This window comes from Elgaria multicarinata, chromosome 9 (assembly GCF_023053635.1).
Source record: "Elgaria multicarinata webbii isolate HBS135686 ecotype San Diego chromosome 9, rElgMul1.1.pri, whole genome shotgun sequence".
NCBI lineage: Eukaryota > Metazoa > Chordata > Lepidosauria > Squamata > Anguidae > Elgaria > Elgaria multicarinata.
In genome coordinates, this window is record NC_086179.1 from 5493421 (window position 1) to 5515865 (window position 22445).

A 22445-nucleotide genomic window follows, 5' to 3' on the forward strand; every position below is an offset into this window, starting at 1 on the left:
GGACTTGATGGTTTTAATTTGTGTGAACCAGCCAGAGAGCTTCGCCTTTTGGGCGGTATAGAAATGAAAATAAATAAATAAATAAATAAAAATAAGATTTACATAGGACTTTCACATTCATTATCAGGTTGCCGTCCTTACAACAACGCAGGTTAATTTCTGTTATTATACTCCATGTTGCAGAGATGGATCTGTAAATTAGCAAAACATGAGCTTGTCAAGGTTTTCTGAATCTCACTTCAAAGCTCCTTACGATTTGTGTCTGCATCAGATTGCAAGCTCCATTTTTTCTTTTCAAATGAAAACGTGTGCATACTTTAATGCCCCTTTTTCCAGATGTACGCATTAATTGTGCACATTTTTAAAAATATACGCATACTTCTCCCATTGCTTAAAGCATGTTGTGAACACTTTTATAAAGTACACACTTTTCCTGCATGTTTAACACATTTTTTTTTTTTTGATGAACCAATCACACATCACATGCTCGGAAATGTTTGGACCTCAACCACAGATTGTGTTTGAATCCGTGTATGGGTCAGGGAAGTGCAAACTGCTTAAATTCTGGTCAAAATCAAACTGAAATGAGTAGGAAGGACGCAAAGGAATTTGAAGGACGCAAACAAGCTGGAGCGTGTTCGGAGGAGGGCAACCAGGATGATCAGCGGTCTGGAAACAAAGCCCTATGAAGAGAGACTGAAAGAACTGGGCCTGTTTAGCCTGGAGAAGAGAAGATGGAGGGGAGACAGGAGAGCACTCTTCAAATACTTGAAAGGTTGTCACACAGAGGAGGGCCAGGATCTCTTCTCGATCCTCCCAGAGTGCAGGACACTGAATAACGGGCTCAAGTTAAAGGAAGCCAGATTCCAGCTAGACATCAGAAAAAACTTCCTGACTGTTAGAGCAGTACGGCAATGGAATCAGTTACCTAGGGAGGTTGTGGGCTCTCCCACACTAGAGGAATTCAAGAGGAAGCTGGACAACCATCTGTCAGGGATGCTTTAGGGTGGATTCCTGCATCGAGCAGGGGGTTGGACTCAATGGCCTTGTAGGCCCCTTCCAACTCTGTTATTCTATGATTCTATGATCACATATATCCCTAATTGCATGAGGCGGAGAGTCAGTGCTTTCCCTAAGGCCGCCTAGTGGATTCAGGACAGAGGTGGTATTTCGAGCATCATCAGACGATCGTTTTATAGCATGCTCGTTACTGACGGGTCTTTTTGACAACACTGTGTTCCTCCTGCACATATTCCACTGGTCTCCCGCTCCTTCTGCTATTTTTTTGTGGTAAAATAATCTACCAAAACGGCGACTCTTCTGATTGATTGCAAAATTTGTCACCTTTACCTGCCGTGTGCAGAGAACACCCACTAGAGGGCGCTGTCCCACTCCGTTGAATGGACCATGTGGTTTCTGCATACTTTCTCCCCTGTGTGATTCTTCTCGTCTGTATCGCGGAAGAGAAGCAGGAACCAAGAGCTGTCTGAAAGAATTCTTAAACTAGGAAACTTCCTGATTTGTAGCTCAGCCTTGTAGCTACACTTGGTCTCTTAGTAGCTTGGAGACCCCAAAATGTGGCCACCCCAAGGTGTATGTGCTCTCCTATGAATAGTACATGCACAGTGGGAAAGTGGTGCCTGGAAAAAAAATTCTACGGGGGAAAAGTCTCAAAAGGACATATTCCTTATGCTTCCAGAAGGCAGCCATATTGCCACAAAATCAAAAAAGCTTTTTGTGGCAATTTAAAGAATATCTCTACATTAAGGGGAAATCACATTGCTTACCCGGGTCTTTGTGCTTCCTGGTTCTTTGGCACGATTGTTATGGGATGCGTTACACAGGAGGAGAGGGGCAACCACATGCTTTGAATTGAATATTTCCCCTCCCTTCACTTCTAATGAGACAGCACCATCTAGTGGTGGAAGATCCATTTCCCCCTCCTGATATTACCACATTAAAAGTGATACTTTTCATACCGGGATTTCCAGGGGAGACATCCTGGTCGTTGACAATGTCATGTAATGGACCCGAAAACATCAGTGAGTGGCCAGTCAAGAGGATGCAATAAATCGCTCCTTTAGAGGACCCCAAAGACTATTAAGTTTATTCTGGTATAAGTGTTATAGACTACAGCCCACTTCAACTATATCTAGGGCCTAATCTACACCAAGCAGGATATTGCACTATGAAAGCGGTATATAAAAGGCAGGAGCCACACTACTGCTTTATAGTGGTATTGAAGTGCACTGACAGCTGCTGGGGCCCACTGAAAACATACCATATGCTGCTTTCATACCACTATATCCTGCTTGGTTTGGCTCCTGCCTTTTATATACTGTTTTCATACCGCTTTCATAGTGCAATATCCTACCTGGTGTAGATTAGGCCTAGGAGAGTAGCTGCAGTGGAGTTCAAACACTCCCCTTGCATGAAAAATAAAACAAATGAGCTATGTAAAATGTATTTTATTTATATGCTATCCCTCTCCAAAACAGCTGGGCACACCATTAGAGTCCCACAATAGCCCTGTGAGGTACGTTAGGGCAAGAGACGACTCCTGACACCTGTCAAGTAAAGATTTGGACTGGATTTCCCAACGCTTGCACTTAGATCTGCTTCAAACAACCAAATCCATCCCACACAGCCTCTCATCATATGATGAGTCTCAGCCAAAAGTGCGAGATGTCCCCACTGAAGAGCATGGCGTGCTTGAGCCGAGACTGGGGGTGATAAGGAAATTTAATCTGTGGTTATTAAACATTCATGTATGCGAGTCGTTGCTTGATTTGCAACGAACAAGTGATGTCAATGCAGGCGTGAATAATCCCTAAAGATTGGAACAGGTTGAAAAACATTAATCGTCCAGACCTGCCATCCTGATAGGAAACTTTGTCGAATTGACAGAATTTAATTGGGGAATAAAATAATCTTCCCCTCGCCCCGTTAGTTAAGTGAAGACTGAAAACAATTGGAATATTCTATGAGCGTAATAATGTTATTTATATAGAGCCCTAAGTAACTGGCACTTGGGACAAATTATATAAAGAGGCTATGATCACAGAAATTAAAACCACATTACATACCTCTTTAAAACCAATTTAAAAGGGGAAATACAACACAAAAGACTGGATCCTCTCCAAGCACTTGAGGAATATTAAGAAAGCATCAAATGCTTTTTCAAGGTGTTAAAGAAACCAAGTTGTTGAGACAGCAACGTCAGAGGGGTGTGTGTGTGTGTGTGTGTCTTTTTCAGTCTCAGGGAAGTGGTGGGGACGTTTAATTCTTCAGGTGCAGAAATATTCTGCCAGTTTTCTTGCCCACCAATCTAAGGTGAGCAAAAGAACACAAGGGCCGTAGCTCGACGGGTTTTTTCCCCTGAAGCGATCCCCGGGATCATCCCTGTGCATTCACGTGAAGCACAGGGGATCCCAGGATCAGGGAGGGATGATCCCTCCCTGGCCCTAGAATATGGCCCTACAATTTACGTCCGCTTTTTCTGTGGTCTCGGGATGATCCTGAGACCGTGGAAAGTGTTGGCCACCGTCACGGTTTGTCCCGGCTCCTTGCGGTTACTTGCCCAGGAGCTGGGACCTGCGCACGGGGTGCAGAGCACCTCAGGAGCTCTGCACCCATTGGGGGTAGGGTGGGCGGAGCGGGATTGTTTTTAAAAAAAACACCCCACTTTCAGTGACCAGCCGCAAGTCAAAGCGTTCTGCTAAATGATTTATTACTTTAGTGTTCTATTGCCAATTACTCAGCCACAAATCTCTGGCCAAGAATGCAGGAGGAGACTGCTGCTGTTTAAGAGAAACACAGTCCTTTGCATAGAGTCCAATAGTTCTAGCCAGAGACAAGTTCTGAAGCGCAAGCCTACCGATCCGGGTCGAAGAACCAAACAGAGGGTGCTGGTGTCAAGGAGCCAAGAGCAAGCGAAAGTCCAGTCCAGTCCTATGTCAAGAGCCAAGTCAGTCGTCCAAAATGCCAGGGTTAAACATTCAAGCGGAGTCAATCAAGCCGGTCCAGGTCAGGAATCCAAAGTCATGGTCAAGAGGCAAGGCATGGGGACACAGTAGCTACCAGAGGAACGAAAGGTGTTTGCTACACCGGACCAGCGGTCAGTTTTTCCCTTTTCAAGCCCTGCCAGCATGACCCCACCCAGATTCCAGCTGTGCCTCATTCCTCCACCCATTGACCCAACCAGTGGTATGACAATAGAATCAGTTATGTAGGGAGGTGGTGGGCTCTCCCACACCACACTAGAATCATAGAATCATAGAATAGCAGAGTTGGAAGGGGCCCACAAGGCCATCAAGTCCAACCCCCTGCTCAATGCAGGAATCCACCCTAAAGCATCCCTGACAGATGGTTGTCCAGCTGCCTCTTGAAGGCCTCTAGTGTGGGAGAGCCCGCAACCTCCCTAGGTAACTGGTTCCATTGTCGTACTGCTCTAACAGTCAGGAAGTTTTTCCTGATGTCTAGCTGGAATCTGGCTTCCTTTAACTTGAGCCCATTATTCCGTGTCCTGCACTCTGGGAGGATCGAGAAGAGATCCTGGCCCTCCTCTGTTTGACAACCTTTTAAGTATTTGAAGAGTGCCCTCATGTCTCCCCTCCATCTTCTCTTCTCCAGGCTAAAGATGCCAAGTTCTTTCAGTCTCTCTTCATAGGGCTTTGTTTTCAGACCCCTGACAATCCTGGTTGCCCTCCTCTGAACACGCTCCAGCTTGTCTGCGTCCTTCTTGAATTGTGGAGCCCAGAACTGGACGCAATACTCTAGATGAGGCCTAACCAGGGCTGAATAGAGAGGAACCAGTACCTCACGCGATTTGGAAGCTATACTTCTATTAATGCAGCCCAAAATAGCATTTGTCTTTCTTGCAGCCCTATCGCACTGTTGGCTCATACTCAGCTTGTGATCTACAACAATTCCAAGATCCTTCTCGTTTGTAGTATTGCTGAGCCAAGTATCCCCCATCTTGTAACTGTGCATTTGGTTTCTATTTCCTAGATGTAGAACTTGGCATTTACCCCTATTAAATTTCATTCTGTTGTTTTCAGCCCAGCACTCCAGCCTATCAAGATCACTTTGAAGTTTGTTTCTGTCTTCCAGGGTATTAGCTATCCCACCCAATTTGGTGTCATCTGCAAATTTGATAAGCATTCCCTGCACCTCCTCGTCCAAATAATTAATAAAAATGTTGAAGATCACTGGGACCAGGACTGAGCCCTGCGGTGCCCCACTCGTTGCCTCTCCCAAGTTTGAGAAGGTTTCATTGACAAGTACTCTTTGAGTACTTATCAATTGATAAGTTCAATGGAGTTCAATGGAGGCCTTCAAGAGGCAGCTGGACAACCATCCATCAGGGCTCCTTTAGGGTGGATTCCTGCATTGGGCAGGGGGTTGGACTCAATGGCCTTATAGGCCCCTTACAACTCTACGATTCTATGATACTATGAAGTTGGGGAAGGCTGGTATAGGCAGTAGAGCTAAAGGACCCAATGATCAAAATGTGTCTCTTCAAATTTAATTAACAGGATTTGCTGCCATGCGAATTACAAAGCATTCCAGATGTATCCAGGTGCCTTCCTAGCTATCAAGTACCTGCCCTAGCTGAACCACCCACGAGGGTAACTTAAATTGGTCCGTTTAAAGCCTTGATTGGAAACCTTTAAAAAAAAAAGGTGGAGGGAGGCCATCCCTTCCAACCCTTTTTATTGGATCACTCTTCTTCTCAAATAAAGTTGGCTTGGGTTTCATTTGGCTGTGTAGTTGATAAAATTTTCAGCTCAAGGCATGGTGACGGGGGGAAGGGGAGGTAATCATTAAGCAAGCAGGTTTTCTAAATGGTCTGTTTTTAAAAACCGTGCTGAGAATTCCGTCCGGAGAAGCCGGGCTCCCTCGGCGGAAGAGGCCACCCACAGCCACGTTTACCGCAAGGCTGGCAAACCCTCCCCGGGAGGCTGGAGCTGCTGTCTGGGTGGGAGCAGACGAAAGAGAGCCCTTGGCCCCAGGGACGGGCTCCATGAACTTCGGTGGAACTGGGCATCTCGCCAGACTAGGTTAATGAGTTCTCCACACCGAAGTGTTCCAGGGTTTATTTCCCACCATCTGGAAGATGCCTGCCCCTTCCGCTGGGATTTGCAAGGATTCAGCCAAGAAAAGGGATTATTAAAACCTTCAGGATTGAACCAACCAACACACACACACCCCCCTCCCAGCCATCTGCTCAGCTGTGGCTGCCTCCTTGCTCATCGCCAGCAGAACGGCTCCTCCGCAGTGTTTCGCTGCCATGGCTGGCCATTTGGATCGCATGAGCTGTATGTATTTCGGATACAGGACGCGTTACCGCTGCCGGAGGGAAGAGTTTAGAAAGCTGCAGAGAGGGGGCCGGGAAATGAGTAGGACGTCACCGGGGTGCAAACAACCTCCATGAAAAACAAACCCCAAAAGAACGGCCACACCGAAGCTGACACACGACTCACAGTTACAAGATGGGGGATACTTGGCTCAGCAATACTACAAACGAGAAGGATCTTGGAATTGTGGTCGATTGCAAGCTGAATATGAGCCAACAGTGCGATAGGGCTGCAAGAAAGGCAAATGTTATTTTGGGCTGCATTAATAGAAGTATAGCTCCCAAATCACGTAAGGTACTGGTTCCTCTCTATTCAGCCCTGGTTAGGCCTCATCTAGAGTATTGCGTCCAGTTCTGGGCTCCACGATTCAAGAAGGACGCAGACAAGCTGGAGCGTGTTCAGAGGAGGGCAACCAGGATGATCAGGGGTCTGGAAACAAAGCCCTATGAAGAGAGACTGAAAGAACTGGGCATGTTTAGCCTGGAGAAGAGAAGGTGGAGGGGAGACATGATTGCACTCTTCAAATACTTAAAAGGTTGTCACACAGAGGAGGGCCAGGATCTCTTCTCGATCCTCCCAGAGTGCAGGACCATGGAATAACGGGCTCAAGTTAAAGGAAGCCAGATTCCAGCTGGGCATCAGGAAAAACTTCCTGACTGTTAGAGCAGTACGACAATGGAATCAGTTACCTAGGGAGGTGGTCGGCTCTCCCACACTAGAGGCATTCCAGAGGCAGCTGGACAACCATCTGTCAGGGATGCTTTAGGGTGGATTCCTGCATTGAGCAGGGGGTTGGACTCGATGGCCTTGTAGGCCCCTTCCAACTCTGCTATTCTATGATTCTATGATTCTATGAAAACAAACAAACAGCAATCCAGAAACCAAAAGATATCCGAATGAACGCCTCCCCCGTGAGGCTGTGGCCAAGCCACTGTTGGCCCAACTGACGAGTCCCCTTGTACACTTTCCTGTGAATAAAAAGCACAATTTGCTGGGATGTTTTCCCACACACATCTCATTAAAATTCCCATCCATTTCAACGGCGATAGTTCAGAATAGCGCATGAGCACCAGAAGCGCCCTTCTGGCTCGAACCCAAGTCCAGACAACCCACTATTCTGATTCCAACAGCGGCCAGCCAAATATCTCTAGAAGCACACAAACAGGGCGCAGAAGGGGTAGGCATCTCCCGTTGTTTGCCCACAGCAGCTGGTACAACGCCAGAGGGCACGCCGCATGCCAACACAGAGATTTGCCACCACCAGGGCTTCAGAAATGCATCTACAAATGGAAGAATGGAAGTCTCTGGTGAATCGTGACCCAAATGGATGCATGAAGGCAGCCTTCTCTATCCTGGTGCCCTCCAGATGTGTCGGACAACAACTCTCAGCATGCCCCAGCCTTCTGGCAGCTGTTGTCCAACAGATCTGCAGGGCACCAGGCTGGGCAAGGATGCATCAAGAGGTCCAGCAGCAGATGGACACAAGCACTGCTGGTGTTGCAGCAACACCTATCCCGCCCCCTGTGAGATCCCAGACCGTTCTCAGCATATCAAAAACTCTGACCACACCAGAGAAGTTCCCCACTCCTGACCCCAGCCAGAGGCGAGTTTAAATTACAATCCAGTTGGCTAGGAACAAATTGGTTTAGATGTCTCTTCCACCTTCCTCCATCAGTTCAGCACATGTGCTCCTCTTCCATGCTATCCTCATAACAACCTTCTGAGGTAGGCTAGGCCGAGAGAGGGCTTCTAGTCCAAGGTCACCCAGTGAGCTTCATGGCTGGACAGACGTTTGCAGCTGGGTCTCCGCAGTCCTAGTCCCACACTCTAAAGCCGTGCCGTGTGGGCATGATAGAAGTAGTACTCCAACACATCTGAAGTGCACCAGGTTGAGGAGGCTTGCAATAAACCACACTTGCTCTCTTAAGAAGACTGATTGGATGTCATTCATTGGAGGGAAGCCTGGCCCTAGATTCCAGGAGAAGATTCCGAGGTTGCATGATGGAACTATTTTAATGTCATGAACTCCTTCTGCATTTAATACTGATCGTATGTTCTGTTAAATATTACTGCGTATATCTTTATCAATCAATCTCAATCAGACTTCTTCCTCCCAGGTGTTCTAGACTTCACTTCCCATCAGCCCCAAAGGTCAGGAATGCTGGGAGGTATAGTCCCAAAACAACTGGTAGACTCCTATTTAATATCCAACAGTTGGCTGATATACTATGACAGAATTATCACTAGTCTCTGCTTTATACCCACAAGAACACAAGGATAATTAGAAAGCTCCTGTTTTCTGCATTAAAGACGCACAGTTGAAACTTGATGGGTGCAGACCTGAGCCATAATTATACATATCTAAATAATCTTTCCAATCTCACTCACTGGCTGTTCCTTATTAACATCTCAGCAGGCTTCAATTTCAGGATAAAGACTGAGTATTCACACAGCCTGTGGAACAGGGGAGTGTGACTGCGTGCTCTCTCTCTCTCTCTCTCTCTCTCTCTCTCTCTCTCTCTCTCACACACACACACACACACACACACACACACACACACACACTACTTCATGCATCTGCTAAAACGTATGTCATAATAAATGTGTTAATCTTTAAGGTGCCACAAGACGCTTAGCTGTTTTTATTTTGGAAAAAGACCCCTTTTGTGCTGGGTTTTGTTCCTCATTCACACACACACACCCCGCAACACATGCTTTCTTCTCTCTCAGAATTTGGCTTTGGGCCTCTCTGCTTTGCCAAGTGGTCAATTAAAATCCACTTTAATGCTCTTTTGGTGGGTTGATTTGGGAGCTAGGAGGCAGCAGGAGTGAAGGGAGACGTCCGTTGGGAGCCGTTTGCCATGGTCTAATGGCGTGTGGCCTTAGGCAACTCTTTCCCTCCCACCTCTCTCTTTGAGCCTCAGTTCCCCATCTGTAAAATGGGAAGAGCAGAAACCTATTCCATGGGACGAGCGATGAGAACAGGAACAAGAAAAAGGAACATGCTTAAGTGCGAAGTGTCAATGCTCTAAGTGGAGCAAGGATTTCTAGAAATAAAGCCCTATGAGGAGAGACTGAAAGAACTGGGCATGTTTAGCCTGGAGAAGAGAAGATTGAGGGGAGACATGATAGCACTCTTCAAATACTTGAAAGGTTGTCACACAGAGAAGGGCCAGGATCTCTTCTCGATCCTCCCAGAGTGCAGGACACGGAATAATGGGCTCAAGTTAAAGGAAGCCAGATTCCACCTGGACATCAGGAAAAACTTCCTGACTGTTAGAGCAGTACGACTATGGAACCAGTTTATTTATTTATTTATTACATTTCTATACCGCCCAATAGCCGGAGCTCTCTGGGCAGTTCACAAAACCTCCCTAGTTACCTAGGGAGGTTGTGGGCTCTCCCACACTAGAGGCCTTCAAGAGGCAGCTGGACAACCATCTGTCAGGGATGCTTTAGGGTGGATTCCTGCATTGAGCAGGGGGTTGGACTCGATGGCCTTGTAGGCCCCTTCCAACTCTGCTATTCTATGATTCTATACGACAATGGAACCAGTGACCTAGGGAGGTTGTGGGCTCTCCCACACTAGAGGCCTTCAAGAGGCAGCAGGACAACCACCTGTCGGGGATGCTTTAGGGTGGATTCCTGCATTGAGCAGGGGGTTGGACTCAATGGCCTTGTAGGCCCCTTCCGACTCTACTATTCTATGATTCAGTTCCCACCCAGGCTGTGGTTCGGTTTGTAGCCATGCTCCAGCTTCCCGGTGTTTCTCCACCTGTCCCTGCTTCTTTGCAGAACAGAGGACAAAAGTACGGTACTCCAGTTCTTTGCACAAAATTTCCTCTCTTATTTTACTTTTGCAAGCGCCTTCCAAAGTGAGTTTGTTAGACAGAGATAGCGATGCATCCAGGGTCATAGGAGAACCCAGTACTATATGAAAACATATAGGTTTTCCTCTCTGTTGTAGGATATACGATCGGTCTCTAGGTTGTAGAATGTCTAGCTTGAAATGGCAGTTCCGGCCCCACCTTGGATGGGTGTGGATTTCTCCATGGTTCAACTAGAACACGTTAGGGCAGCCTTCGCCAACCTACAGCCCTGCAGATGTTTTGGATTTCAACTCCCATCTGCCCCAGCCAGAATGTCCAATGATTCCTGCACTGAGGATTCCTGCATTGAGCAGGGGGTTGGACTCAATGGCCTTGTAGGTCCCTTCCAACTCTACTATTCTATAGTTCTATGATCAAGGATGCTGAGAGTTGTAGTCTAAAACATTTGGAGGACATCAGGTTGGGGAAGGCTAAGTTACAATGTCTTAGGCTGTTTCTACACCTGCCTTTCCCCCCAGGATCATCCCTGGATCGTTCCTGTTCATCCAAATGCCACACAGGGGATCCCAGGGGAGGGAGGGGTGATCCCTCCATTTTCCTGGGATAACCCTTGGGTGCAGAAAGGGCCTTAGTCTGTGTAGCACTCTCAAGTTGCGAAGGTGGCTGGCCGGCTATCTGTTGTTCAGGTACAAGGAAACTTCTCAAAGTATCTTGACTCTTGCTGCTTCTTGGACTTACAGCAGGCAAATTGGGCCGTTGCTAGATGAGGGTTTAGCCCGGGCTGATACCTGGGCTCACCCCTGTGTGTCCAGATGATGCACAGGGGATCCCGGGGTCAGCCCGGACTAAACCCTCCCTTGGCCTGGGATAACCGGCACCAGTTGTGGCCCAGTGTTTCCGCAGCCCCGGGCTCAGTCCGGGGCTGCGGAAGGTCTAGCCAGTTCCGTGGCTTTGCCTATCGGGCTGGGGGGGGGGGAATCACGGAGGGGGAGAGATGGGGCCGGGGAGGGGAAGAGTAGAGCCAGGGGACATGGGGGGGGGGAATCGCGGCCCATAGGCGATGGGGGGGATCGGACATGGCTGGCTGGCTGGCGCGCAGGCGGGTGGGCAAGGGGGGCATCGGACATGGTGGGCAGGCGGGCACGTGGGCGGGTGAGGGGGGCATCGGACATGGTGGGCGGGCACACGGGCGGGTGAGGGGGGCATCGGACATGGCAGAGGTATATTTTTAAAAAACGAACTGCAGTGTGTGTGTGGTGGTAGGATTATCCAACGTACTCTGTGGTCCTGATGCAAATTTCTCTCTCTCTCTCTCTCTCTCTCTCTCTCTCTCTCTCTCGCACACACACACACACACACACACACAACACACGGCTACTTTTAGGAAAAGAGGAAAGACATATTGGCAGATCCGATCCTAGTTTTCCTGCATCGCATGAAACTGGTCCTCAGTGAGGTTTATGGCTGAACAAAGAATTAAACCAGGATTTCCACATCTAGAAGAGCCTTGTGTGGTGCAGAGCGGCAAAGCAGCAGTTTCTGTAGCTGAAACTCTCCCCACGGCCTGAGTTCGATCCCAGCAGAAGTTGGTTTCAGGCAGCCGGCTCGGGTTGACTCAGCCTTCCATCCTCCTGAGGTCAGTAAAATGAGTACCCAGAATGGTAATCACGGCCGGGGAAGGCAACGGCAAACCACCCCGCTATGAGGCCTGCCAAGAAAACGTCAGCGGAAGCTGGCATCCCTCCAAGAGTCAGCGATGACTCAGTGCTTGCACGAGAGGTTCCTTCCCTTCCCTTTCCTTCCCACATCTAGACTCAGCACTCCACTCATCCGGCTACACTGGAAATAAAGGGATAAAACGTAGATCAGCCCAGGTCCCCAGTGGGCAGAGGTGGAGTTCCAGCTGTGTTTTGCCTTTCCTTTTACTGTTTCGGTCAGACTGAGCCAAGCCGGGAGGCGGGGTGGGTGCGTGGGTGTGTTGGGAGGCAGTAATAAACCCAATCCAGGGAGCCTGTTGCCCAACCATAATCATCAAATTTGTTTTTCATCAGTGGCAATTTATGAGGCTGTTCAGTGCACCAGTGTTCACAGTTCACTCCCTTAGCAAGTGGCAATCAACGGAGAAGATTGGCTTGTTAGGGTTTTGGATGCGAGCATTTGCAATTTCCCGCACTGAGCAGTGCAGCAAAATACGTCTGGCAAATCATCAGCTGCTCTATTAGAAAGCCGCCCTTGCTTGTTCTTGGACGAACCTTAAATTGTGCTTTCTAGCAGCGAAAAGCTGCCTCCGCCTGGGACGCGGTTGTCATCTCCTGGGCGTCTCAGCAAATGTTTCTTGATTACATAGAAAAGGAAGGCCACAGAGCCCTCCCAACGACAGTCCATTCGGAGAACGAGGCGACATCTGTCTGTCGCAGAATGTCCTTATTCTGGAAGCCTGCCGCTTTTCAGCGGGTTGGGAGGCCTTTATATGCGGGACGGCTTTTGATGGGCACGTTAAGCTCAAAGCAAGACGTGCTCACCTGCTCAGGCTTCGTAGTTGTGCAATACGGATGGGCGACAAGATACACCTAGGATACACAGAAGTGCCATCAAAAGTGCCTTTGGCTCAGTAAAAAAATGGCTCCGGTCTCAATCATTGCATTCTTAGCGCTATAGAACTAGCACTGACCCAGCGCCGGTAGCATCTTGAGGGAGAGGTAGTCATGGCACTGGAGGGGAGGGGGTGGACAGCGCAACCATCTTACTCCCTGCTCTACTGCACTTATTTTTTTATTGCATTTGTACGTGCTCAGTTAATAAGAATGGAAGAATACAGCAGGAGGGAGAAGTCATAGAATCGTAGAGTTGGAAGGGGGCTCTAAGGCCATGGAGTCCAACCCCCTGCTCAATGCATGAATCCACCTTCAAGCATCCCTGACAGATGGTTGTCCAGCTGCCTCTTGAAGGCCTCTAGTGTGGGAGAGCCCACAACCTCCCTAGGTAACTGGTTCCATTGTTTACTGCTCTAACAGTCAGGAAGTTTTTCCTGATGTTCAGCTGGAATCTGGCTTCCTTTAACTTGAGCCCATGATTCCGTGTCCTGCACTCTGGGAGGATCGAGAAGAGATCCTGGCCCTCCTCTGTGTAACAACCTTTCAAGTAGTTGAAGAGTGCTATCGTGTCTCCCCTCAACCTTCTCCACTGGGCAAATTTTCCCAAAGGAAAACTTAACTTTTGGTTTCTGACTTTCCAGCGGGGGGGGGGGGGGGAACCTCCCACTAAGCCTGTCTGTACACAAGCGATTTATTGCACGCCCGTGATTGGCCACTCAAGGAAGTTTGTGGGTACATTACACAACATCGTGAACCTCCAGGACATCTATCTCGCTTTCCCCCAGTATCCCCACTTTAAAACAAACCCTAGATATCCCAATTCTTCTAAAATATTTCCTAACGTGTGCGGCCGAAGTTGTGCTACAGTTAGACCTTTTGGGCTCTCGTGACCTTAGACAAGTCTGTCTCCTTTCCTTGCCTCCAATGTTACTGTTCCTTCTTTAAAGTCCCTGCACGGAAGATGCTGAATTAGCCTAGAAGAGCACCAGTGCATCCAAGCGAATCACAATACAATAATTAATGGTTCCAAAATTATCCTTTAATTTTCCAGTCGAACCAAGAGGAAAGCAGTGTTAAGCAGCTGGGGGAAAAGAGGACACGGAGCGAGATCAGCGAGTCTGATGCCCGCTTCAAGCTGTAGGTGGAGGCAGCGTGCAGCTTATCTGAAGCCAACAGAACCCACCCTGCTGTTGTCAGGATTGAGTCCGCGCACTTGCATTTTGACAACGTTTACAGCGAAGCAGCTGAAAACCACTGGCCCGCCAAAGGGGAAGCAAAGGTACGTTTGGGTGATGGCCGGAAGGTGGCACGATTAGGAGCAGATCTGAGCTAACCGGCAGTAATGTGTGAGGGGGACGCTAGTGAATGTCTCCTCGGTATCCAGCCGTGACAGTCTTCCCGACCTGCCTGGGGATGCTAGCAAGTGCAATCCAGCACAGCTGGAGGGCACCATGTTGGAGAAGGCGGAGGTAGGGCCTTCCCGGTAACCCCTACCACAGCCTTCCTCAACCTGGGGCGCTCCAGATGTGTTGGACTACAACTCCCAGAATGCCCCAGCCAGCTGGCTGGGGCATTCTGGGAGATGCAGTCAAACACATCTGGAGCGCCCCAGGTTGAGGAAGGCTGCCCTACCACCACATTGTGGCTTCAACCAACTTGTGCTCAACCTGAACTCTCAGATTTGCTGCAGTCCCAAAAGCGCCCTTGGTTTGTAAGTGTCGAAGCGAAGTGGAGAGAGAAACCACTAAAGACCCCTCCGCCCCCGAGGGTGACCAATTCCCGCCCACATCCACCATTATCGGAGAGGGAACGGCCTCTGTAAATTTTGGTTTGGCATCTCCAGGGCAGCGCAATGATAATGAATGTAGAAGACCGTTTACCGAGTGATAACTTTCCACGGTATACGCACGCATACATGTACAGTATGTATGTAAATCAGCTGGTCAACTGTAGCAGCCCTGCGAATCTTTCCACAACTCATTGAAAAACTGCAAAATTCCATTGCTTGGCTGGACAATAAAGCTGTATATACCATGATAAATTGCTACTCGGTAAATGACCGTCTGCGTACATCCAAAGCGTGGACCAATGTGGCCTTTCCTCCCCACGTTCCAGTACACCTCTGCTTTTCACTTTCTGGCATGAACTGAATCAGTTTTCCATATGAACTAATCGAAATATGATTCAAGATGGCGGACGAACGCCATAATGAGCTTATCTGGAAAAGGACATCTTGGGAACAAGTGCAGGCTGCATATCATGGTGGCATTGGCAAAATCTGGAACCCCTCAATAGGGGGTAGAAACTCAGCCATGCCATTTCCTAGAGTTTTCACAGGGAAGGATCAACGTTGTCTTGAAATTGTCCACCAGCTTTTCTCCAGACTGTAGATTCCCCTGGATCCCATGAAGGGCTGAAATCCTTCCTTTTCCTGCTCCCCACCCCTCATCCGACTGAGGAAATCCATCAGAACTCCAACATAATCAACTCACCTAGGGTGACCCTATGAAAAGGAGGACCGGGCTCCTGTATATTTAACAGTTGTATTGAAAAGGGAAGTTCAGCAGGTGTCATTTGTAGATATGGAGAACCTGGTGAAATCCCCTCTTCATCACACCAGTTAAAGCTGCAGGTGCCCTCCCCTCTTTTGATCTGGTCACTCTAGTATAGCTCCTGCAGCTTTAACTGGTGTGATGGAGAGGGAATTTCACCAGGTTCTCCATATGTACAAATGACACCTGCTGAAATTCCCTTTTCAATGCAACTGTTAAAGATACAGGAGCCCTGTCTTCCTTTTCATAGGGTCACCCTAACTCACCAGTCATTTGCATTCAATTTCATCTTGGTGACAAACATTTGGGAATCCCCTCTTGCCAGAGAAATGGTCTACAAACTCTTCCCCCTGCCGCCCCCCCATAACACCATAGAAGCTTTTCACGACAAGGGCGTAAGGCCCAAATTAAGGTGACCCTATGAAAAGGAGGACAGGGCTCCTGCATCTTTAACAGTTGCATAGAAAAGGGCATTTCAGCAGGTGTCCTTTGTATATATGGAGAACCTGGTGAAATTCCCTCTTCAGCACCACAGTTAAAGCTGCAGGAGCTATACTAGAGTGACATGATTTAAAAGAGGGCAGGGCTCCTGCAGCTTTACCTGGTGTGATGAAGAGGGAATTTCACCAGGTTCTCCATATATACAAATGACACCTGCTGAAATTTCCCTTCTAATACAACTGTTAAAGACACAGGAGCCCGGTCCTCCTTTCAATAGGGTCACCCTACCCAAATATGACATCATAGATACAGCTCCCCCACACACTTTGCTCTAGCAATACAAACACCTCCCATAACAATGTAATTCTTATCAGTTGCAACCAAGCATGAAGCTACTCTGGCTTGCGTGGAAGCAGCAGCAGCAGCAGCAGCCCTGTTCCGCCACGGAAAGGACCACGCGGGTGTGAATCACACCGTGGTGATTTTCTTGTCCTTGGTGGCCTGCTTGATAGCCGCCTGCTCGCAGATGATCTCTTTCAGGCGCTGCAGCCGCATGTTCTGGGTTGTTTGGTCCCCAACGCCTGTCTGGCTGCGGTGCAGTAAGCTCAGGGCATAGATGTACTCCAACTCAGTGTACTTCACGCCTTGATCCACCACCAGGTTCAGCAGCTCGTCCGCCGTGTTGTACAGCATCTCGTAGTACTGCCTGCAATGCAAAGCAGAAAGAGCCGGGTTCACCTAACAACTCTGTGACACTGTCTTCCCTCTGCCTGATACTGGCATTCAGCTGAAGGGTCGTCTCCTACAAGGGGGCTACGACGGATAGAGATATATAACAAGAGTATTGCGTCCAGTTCTGGGCTCCACAATTCAAGAAGGATGCAGACAAGCTGGAGCGTGTTCAGATGAGGGCAACCAGGTTGATCAGGGGTCTGGAAACAAAGCCCTCTGAAGAGAGACTGAAAGAACTGGGCATGCTTAGCCTGGAGAAGCGAAGATGGAGGGGAGACATGAGAGCACTCTTGCTATCATGGTTGTCACACATATCTTGAACGGCCTGGCTCAGAGGGAAAGTTCCTAGATACTAAAAAAAAAGAAAGAACAAGAAAAAGAGAGAACTAATCTCAGAGGAAAAGCAACCACGATGAAACAATCTCCCTTGAGTGCCATCAATACTTCTCTCCATTTAAATGCTAATTTTGACCTCTAACCCGGGACCAGCCTGCATAAACAAAACAAAGCAAAATAAATAAATAAAAATGCTTCGGAAGGTGGCCAGGGGAATTCCTGATTGAATCCTGATCTGGGTAAGATTCGATTTCTTCTCAAGGGAAAAATCTTTGCATTTAATACCGGTGAAGCAGCAGCTCCCCTGTCATCGCCTGCTTCCTCCATGGAAAGAGGTGCGTGCCGCCTTGCCTGTTGCAGTTCCCATCCCGGATCCTGCTCTGTCTGTTACCTGACTGTGCCAAAGAAAAACAATTCTTATATCCAGTGGAGGCTGGTGGGTCCGATGCCAGTGGGCTGGTGAATCCACTCTGGCATCTTGGAGAGAGACTGAAAGAACTGGGCATGTTTAGCCTGGAGAAGAGAAGATGGAGGGGAGACATGATTGCACTCTTCAAATACTTAAAAGCTTGCCACACAGAGGAGGGCCAGGATCTCTTCTCGATCCTCCCAGAGTGCAGGACACGGAATAATGGGCTCAAGTTACAGGAAGCCAGATTCCAGCTGGACATCAGGAAAAACTTCCTGACTTTTAGAGCAGTACGACAATGGAATCAGTTATCTAGGGAGGTGGTGGGCTCTCCCACACTAGAGGCCTTCAAGGGGCAGCTGGACAACAATCTGTCAGGGATGCTTTAGGGTGGATTCCTGCATTGAGCAGGGGGTTGGACTCGATGGCCTTCTGGGCCCCTTCCAACTCTACTATTCTATGATAGCTAGAGTTCTGACTGAAACGTGGAGCGGATTCACCACCCCGTTGACATTGGAGTCACCAGACTCTACTTCTATCCCTCTACTCTCTCCCCCCCCCCCCAAGCCTGTATTCTCCTTGGGGCAGGAACACATCTTTCTCTTGCTTCCCTGGAGGGATTGACACACAGTCGGTGCATAGGTCATATATTAATTTTATTATTGCCATTTATCCAAGTCATATTTTATGGGCAATGATCAGCATAAATTTTAATTCCTATTTTGGTTTCTTCCGTTTTTCCTAATGTAGCTGAGGGTGTAAAACAAACGAACACCAAAATCAATTCTGATTGGTAATTGATTGGTAATGATTGGTAATTCTGATTGGTAATTGATTGGTAATTGATTGGTAATTGATTGGTAATTGATTGGTAATTGATTGGTAATTGGTAATTGATTGGTAATTGATTGGTAATTGGTAATTGATTGGTAATTGATTGGTAAGTGATTGGTAATTGATTGGTAATGAGGGAGAAACGGGAATCTCGTATGTTAGGATCATAACATCTCCAACACTCATCGTTCAGCTTTTTAAAGAAATTCAAAGAAATTCTGTAGAAGCTTTACCAGTTCTGTTATCTATAGAAGATGTTCCAACTCTCTTAGGGGAGATTAATCCATTAAAAGCGCCTCTTAAAATTATATCGCATCACCCAAGATCTTCCAAAAGTTTCTCTTATTTGCAAAAAAAATGTTTTTTACTTGTAGTTCAGCATATATGCAACCAATACAAGTCTTCTCACTAGGTTCTGCTCTTCCCAAAACATGCCCTTCGGAATCTCTTATGAGGTCTGTCAAAATTAGTGGTGTGTTGGTGCTGTTGCTATTATTGCTACACCTGCCTTTTCTACTCCAGCGTCAAGCATTTATTTTTTAGGAAGATAAGAAGCACAATGTTGTTGAGTGAGACCGTGGGTCCTTGTAGGCCAGTATTGCCTTCAATGACAACATGGATGTGGTTCACCAGGTGTTGCCGGACTCCCAACTCCCGTAAGCTCCAGACAGCATAAACCATGACCAGGGATGATGGGAGTTATAGTACAGCATCATCTGGGGGGGGGGGGGGAGAGCACAGGTTCCCCACCCTGCCATACATAGTCTGAAGATCTTTCCCAACACCGACTTCTTGATCGGTTCAACGAGATGCTTTCAGACCGGAGCATCAGCTTTCATTGTAGTACTTGCAGTTCCATGGAGGTCCCCAACCACTCCGCAGCATGAGAGCCAACTCCCCTGCAACCATGTCCCATGTCACTCTGGGAACGAAGCAGCCAGAATGAGGTCGGACGTAACTGCATAGGGATTTCCCACCATAGTTGCCTCCCTCTCTTCCAGTTGGATCAGAATCAGTTGGGAAAGACCAATACGGTTGGTCCATATAGGTGACCACCTGCATATTCCTCCAACATTGTGGGACTGCATCACTGAGTCTCTCTCACTGCTCATACGCGAAAGGAGGCCATAAAGGCATTGCAAGGCTATGATATCTCTGACGTTCCAGGTTGTAGAGCCCTGGTCTCCAACAGATGGCTCATTGACACATTAAGTCCATAGAGTGTCTCCCACTGACCTGCCAAGATTCTCCCACTTCTCCAACCCATTCCCTGTATGACTGTCATGTCTAACTCTTGATGAAAATGCGTAAGAATAAAGTTCATCATTATTGTCATGTCTAACTCTACTGCCCCTGTTTTGGGAGAAGGTGTTTCAGGTAATCAATCAGAATCAGATTCAGAACTAGAAGACGCAGCGCCGGACACCAGCCAGCCTGTACCAGTGGGGGAGGAAGCTCTCACGGGCGATTCCCCAGCTGGGAGTCAGCCCCCTCCAGAGCTTATCTCCTCAAGGCCAAATCCTACACACTCAGCTTCCGGGGGCGAGCGTTCCGAAATACTAACTGATGCTAGGATCCGCCGGAAGCTGAAATGTACGGTGCGTAAAGAAGCCATGAGAAAGTTGGTTCAATTACGCCAGAACCTACCACCACACCAGGCGCTTTGAAGTTATGGGCATTTGAGAAGTAACTTCTTTCTCTTCTTGAACGGACAATTGTCTTGCTTAGTTTGCATAGTTTTGCCTAGGGGGTCGTTTCAAAGAGGTAGACTCTATTCAGGTAGAAGAGACGTTTGTTTAGGGTGACCATATGAAAAGGAGGACAGGGCTCCTGTATCTTTAACAGTTGCATAGAAAAGGGAATTTCAGCAGGGGTCATTTGAATATATGGGGAACCTGGTGAAATTCCTTCTTCATCACCACAGTTAAAGATGCAGGAGCTATACTAGAGTGACCAGATTTAAAAGAGGGCAGGGCACCTGCAGCTTTAACTGTTGTGATGAAGAGGGAATTTCACCAGGTTCTACATATATACAAATGACACCTGCTGAAATGCCCTTTTCAATACAACTGTTAAAGATACAGGAGCCCTGCCCTCCTTTTCATATGGCCACCCTTCCTTTGTTGCTTAATAAAAGCTTCGTGGATTGCTTGGCAAGCCTCGTCATTTGCCTCCCATCGAAAGTACGAGTGTTCTGAGAGACACAACAATGAGCACCGCAGTTACCCCCAAGCTGAGTGAACTTCTAAACAGGTAGAAAAACCATGCAATGCCATGTACAGCAGGATAAAGAAATGCTGAGCTCAAACCCATCACCAGGAGAATCATGTAGTGAGGGCGGGATGGGGGGAGTAACATGTGGCCATCCAGATGTTTTGGCCTACAACTCCCACCATCCCTTGCCACTGGTTATGCTGCTTACGGATGATGGGAGTTGTAAGCCAGAACATCTGGAGGGGCACAAATTGCCCACCACTGATGGTAGTGCAGACCACAGGTGGAGATGGCACATTTAGACTGGAAGGATTTTTCCCCCCTGGTGTTCAGAGGAGGGCAACCAGGATGATCAGGGGTCTGGAAACAAAGCCCTATGAAGAGAGACTGAAAGAACTGGACATGTTTAGCCTGGAGAAGAGAAGATTGAGGGGAGACATGATAGCACTCTTCAAATACTTAAAAGGTTGTCACACAGAGGAGGGCCAGGATCTCTTCTCGATCCTCCCAGAGTGCAGGACACGGAATAACGGGCTCAAGTTAAAGGAAGCCAGATTCCGGCTGGACATCAGGAAAAACGTCCTGACTGTTTGAGCAGTACGCCAATGGAACCAGTTCCCTAGGGAGGTTGTGGGCTCTCCCACACTAGAGGCCTTCAAGAGGCAGCTGGACAACCCTCTGTCAGGGATGCTTTAGGGTGGATTCCTGCATTGAGCTGGGGGTTGGACTCGATGGCCTTGTAGGCCCCTTCCAACTCTGCTATTCTATGATTCTATGATCTTCGCTTGTATGTGCTGGAAATTTTCATTTGGGGAGGCATTCAAACATGTGATTCCCCCGTTCATGGGTGTCAGCTCCGTAGTACCTGAGAATGAAGCCCCAAGGCCAGGAGATGCAGCACGCAGTTTAGGGAGCCTTCTGGATGATTTAATCAAGTGGTGCTACCCGATAGAACGTGTGTCCCCAGCTTCTCCTAAAAAATAAATAAATAACCCTGTTCTAATGGCTGGAGGCAAAAACTATAAAAAGGGAATGAAAGCCGGCTAAGTGGCAAATTCCACTTACTCTTCCATATTTCATTATTTGATAACATCAGGAGGACAAGGCCTATCAGAATTGCCTTGGCAAAAGCAAACAGGAAGCACGCCTGATCAATATTTATTAATACTTTTCAAAGCCAGGGGAGGCAAAAGCTGAGCTGAGCTGCTAATCGAATGAGTGATTCCACGTGTGTCGGCCGGCTGGCCAAAGGCAACGGCCGGCCACAAGAGGCGGCGTTTTTAATTGCACACCATTAAAAATGCAAGCTTCTCTTTCCCGTCCACACATTTCCCCTCTTCATAATAATGGTTTATTTTAATTAAAAATAATCTGATCCTTCAATGCATGGCAGATAAATCCTGAAAGCAATGAGTTCTGGATTTAGGGCAGGTTAGGGGACACGTTCAACATGTTCTGTAGCAGTAGCAATTGCAGCCGTCATTCACCCCTCCTGTGGACCCCCAGGTAATGCCTACGTAGCCCGATGACAGATCACAGTATGCACTGCAGGCTGCCCCTCTTCTCAAGCTGGTATTGCCCTAGAGGGTGGATGGCTCTTCCTCTGTAGGCAGATAATAGGACTCAGACCTAGCCAGCAACCGTTCTGAACTTACCATTAACCCAAATCGTCTGTCATCGAATCACAGCATAGAAGAGCGGGAAGGGGCCTATAAGGCCATCGAGTCCAACCCCCTGCTCAGTGCAGGAATCCACCTTAAAGCATCCCTGGCAGATGGCTGTCCAGCTGCATCTTAAAGACCTCTAGGGTGGGAGAGCCCACGACCTCCCTAGGGAATTGGTTCCATTGTTGTACTGCTCTAACAGTCAGGAAACTTGATTTTGTTCCGACTTTTATACTGTTAGTTTTACTCTACCCTGTGCCTGTTTGGTGTATTCTCTTCCCCTCCTTATTGTTTTATTATGATTTTATTAGAATGTAAGCCTATGCAGCAGGGTCTTGCTATTTTATGGTTTTACTCTGTACAGCACCATGTACATTGATGGCGCTATATAAATAAATAAATAAATAATAATAAGGAAGCTTTTCCTGATGTCCAGCCGGAATCTGGCTTCCTGTAACTTTTGCCCATTATTCCGTGTCC

The 22445-nt window shown here is 47.9% G+C and overlaps 1 protein-coding gene across 2 annotated transcripts in view; it reads right to left on the minus strand.

Annotated features, from left to right (window-relative positions):
* Positions 1–15973: 15973 nt before the first annotated feature.
* The window catches only part of EXOC4 (exocyst complex component 4), a 525908-nt gene continuing 519436 nt past the window's right edge, over positions 15974–22445 (minus strand). For both annotated transcript variants that reach the window (XM_063134612.1, XM_063134611.1), the window contains exon 18: positions 15974–16482. In XM_063134612.1, the coding sequence (XP_062990682.1) occupies positions 16245–16482 (238 nt within the window). In that variant the 3' untranslated portion in view covers positions 15974–16244. The remainder of the gene's footprint in view (positions 16483–22445) is intronic.